The 3,591-nt window shown below is 38.5% G+C and overlaps 1 protein-coding gene across 1 annotated transcript; it reads left to right on the top strand.

The window, feature by feature from the left end:
• Positions 819-2,363, top strand: LOC107615585 (protein FAR1-RELATED SEQUENCE 5-like). The gene has a single exon (XM_016317636.1). It carries the CDS (start codon positions 819-821, stop codon positions 2,361-2,363), a length of 1,545 nt encoding a protein of 514 aa, XP_016173122.1.

Raw genomic sequence — 3,591 nt, 5'->3', positions numbered from 1 at the left:
TTTTTTAAAATTTTTGAAAGAATGAATTTTAATTAATAAGATATGTGATAATTTTTAGCTAAACACGCTATAAATTATTGGTATTTTATAATTTTATAATGTACTATTGATATTGTTATATTTTCTTTATGTAATTATCATATTAAAAATAAAATTGTGGAAAAAAATTATAATTATATGTATCTTAATAAATCTGTTAAAAAACTAACTCCAAGAACTATATGTTAATTATTTTTATAGATTAACAAATTTTTTTAAAAATTGGCACCTCCATATTAAAATCTCTGGATCCGTCCCTGCTAGCAATATTAGAATCTATTTATTTTTTGTAATGTTATAAGAGGGAGTGTATTGAATTTTTTTTTCATTGGACATTTTTAAGATGTCAGGTATATTTACGGATACTGAGATGAATGAGCAATACCAGGAGGACGATGACATTAACCAACAAGAAGAGCTAGTTTGTGACCAAGATATGATGGATGAACAGAATGAATTCGAACAAGATTTCGGAGATGAATTTACTGAGGGAGCGTATTTTTTGAAGCTGATCAGTCAGAAGATATCCTTGAAGCTGCTTATGCGGTTAACTCCGTGCAAGACATTACAACTTTGAATTTTAGTGAAAATTTTGAGGAGGAGATTGTAAATATCACTTTTCTACTTTGCAGCTTGCATTTGATTTTTATCTGAAGTACTTAAAGTCGAAGGGCTTTAGTGCAAGGAAGAGCAAGACCTTCAAGAATAGTATTGGCGAGATTTACAAACAAAAGTTTGTATGTCATAGGCAAGGATTCAGGGAGGAGAAATATTACACGATGGAAAAAAGGAAGAAGGAGCCTAGATTGGAAACAAGAACTGGGTGTGAAGCCCGAATGGATGTTAAATTTGTACCAGAAAATGGAAGGTGGCATATCTTTTATTTCTCTGACGAACACAACCATGATCTATTGGATACACAATTCAGTGCTATGTTGCCTGTCCACAGAAAAATGTCAGAGGCAGATATTATGCAAATGATGAACATGCTAAAGTCCGAGATTAGCACTTCACAGATATTTGGTCTTCTAGCTAATCAAGCAGGCGGGTATGAATTTGTTGGCTATAGTCCTAGAGATATGTACAATGAGATTACTCGGCAAAGGCGTCAAATTCCTGGTGATGCGGCACGTGTGTTGAAGAAGTTGGAGGATATGCGGTTGAAGGATCCACAATTATATTTCAAATCATGTCAAGATTCAAGAGGTTTGTTACGTAACTTGTTCTGGTCTGATGGGATTAGCCAACTAGACTACCAACTCTTCGGGGATGTTATTGCTTTTGATGCTATATACAAGAAGAACAAGTATAGTTGTCCATTAGTCATATTCAACGGGGTTAACCACCACAAGCAAACAATTGTTTTTACTGCTGCGTTAATTGTGGACGAAACTACTGATACATATATTTGGCTCCTGCATCAGCTCATGTTTGCAATGAAGGGTAAGACCCCGACCTCAATAATAACTGATGGGGCCATGACGATTAGCAATGCAGTAAGAGATGTATTTCCCGAAGTCAGACATAGATTATGCGCTTGGCACCTTATTCGAAATGCAACTAGCAATGCTGAAAATCCATCGTTTATATCTAAATTCAGAAAAATCATGTTGGGAGATTACGAGATTCCTGTGTTTAAGCATAAGTGGGTTCAACTTATTGAAGAATTTGGAGTTGAGGATAAGTCGTGGGTGAATAACATGTATGAAGAGAAGCATATGTGGGCTACTGCATATATAAAAGAAAAATTCTTTGCTGGCTTTAGAACTACCTCAAGATGTGAAGGTTTACACTCAGTTGTGGTAAGGTATGTGGGGTCGCGGTATGATTTGACAAGTTTTGTAGAGCATTTTCAAAGGTGTGTTGCACACTTGCGCTTTAAAGAATTTAATGCTGATTATGAATCTACATGTGGGGTGCCCGTCATGCAGACTTGTATAGAGCTGCTAGAGAGATTTGCTGCTGAGTTATACACAAATGAGATATTTTTATTGTTTCGGCCATTTCTCTCTAGAGTTGGATCAATGCGGGTGCTAAACATAGAGAATAACGATGATTGCATAAAGTACATTGTGTGTAATCATGGGAGGCCCGAATTTTTGTGGACTGTTGAATTTTGTCAAGAAGAAATGATCTTCATGTGTACCTGTTTAAGAATGGAGTCATTTGGAATTCTCTGCGAACATATTGTGAAAGTTCTGGTTGACAGAGACATTTGTGAGATTTTTCGGTTATTGCTATTGGATAAATGGACAAAAAAGGTGAAACCAGCACTCAATGATCCAAGTGGGTTCTCCAGGGATGCTGTTGTTATTAGTCGTTAAAGTGCCTTGATGGAATTTTCTAAACAATTGGCTGCTGTTGCTGCTAAAGTACTAGAGAGATATGAAGAGACACGTGACATAATTATGGGATTGTACTCATTTTACAAGGCTGCAAACGAATGCACTAATCAACCTCAGTCAGGTGTAGCTAAAAGTAGCAATTCATATGTGCATCAACCCAATATAGGCTCAGGACAACCATCTAAGAAGAGGCGGCAACGTTGTAGTGTTTGTCAAATGGAAGGACATAAGAAGACAACATGTCCTTGGCAAAAGGACATTGACAACAACGTTATAGAAGATGAAGCTAATGGTTCGAATGATGGCGACATGTATACTAAACCGACGGCTGAGTTAGATAGTGATAATTAGCAACCTCCATAAACTTAATATTTTTGTGTAGAGAACCAGTTTCATATTTGTATTTATTTATTTTTTCTCACTATATTAATGAAATTTTATATATTCTTCCAATAGTCGTGCTTATGCTTTTTAGATGAAATAATTGTCAAATAAATATGGGTTAGCGAAAAAGGGTAAAAAACCGGAGTTGAACCGGCATTTAACTGGTAAACCGGTAAAAAACCAGACGGTTTTTTAGTGAGTTTCCAGTTTAAATTACCCCACCAACGGCGTCGTTTAATGGGCTGGAAAAAAAAGCAATGTCATGAAAATCAGTTCGAATAAGCCGGACTGACCGGTCGAACCATAAATCGTTAATAAATACGATTCGAACAGACAGCAAAACCGACAAATTTAAAAATTAGAATTGAACCGCCGAACCAGCTGGGAGCCGGTTGGTTAAACCGAACCGTGACCCGGTCGGTTTTCGAAATTGGCTAGCTTTACACTGCGTTTTGCATGCTGAAGAAAGGGGAATGAACCCTAGTCTCACACAGACCCACTCGCACCTCTCATCTCGAGCCTCCAAAGTCCACTCTCACCCCTCTCTTTCAGTTCTGACGTCTCCAGTCTCCACGTCGAGCCTCTGGCGTAACTTCCATCCAGCCCTGCCCGTGGAGCCACCACCACTGTCTCACAGCCACGCTCCATCGCCAAGTTAGCCCTCGAAAATCGCAGCCACCACCAGCGCCACTTTTCGTCACTGAGTTAGGTACCGCCGGCGCCAGCTCTGTTCAACCTTGCCACCCCTTCAGCCACCTCTTGCCAACCACTGTCCCTGTCCCCGCCAACTCTGCATTTTTCCAGACTTCCAGCTTCTAACCCT

The sequence above is a fragment of the Arachis ipaensis genome, chromosome B09 (genome assembly GCF_000816755.2).
Source record: "Arachis ipaensis cultivar K30076 chromosome B09, Araip1.1, whole genome shotgun sequence".
Classification (NCBI taxonomy): Eukaryota; Viridiplantae; Streptophyta; class Magnoliopsida; order Fabales; family Fabaceae; genus Arachis; species Arachis ipaensis.
This window is presented reverse-complemented; position numbering and strand designations above follow the sequence as displayed.

Excerpts from the sequence above, each read along its gene's own strand:
- LOC107615585 (XM_016317636.1), top strand. The coding sequence starts at position 819 with ATGGAAAAAAGGAAGAAGGAGCCTAGATTGGAAACAAGAACTGGGTGT.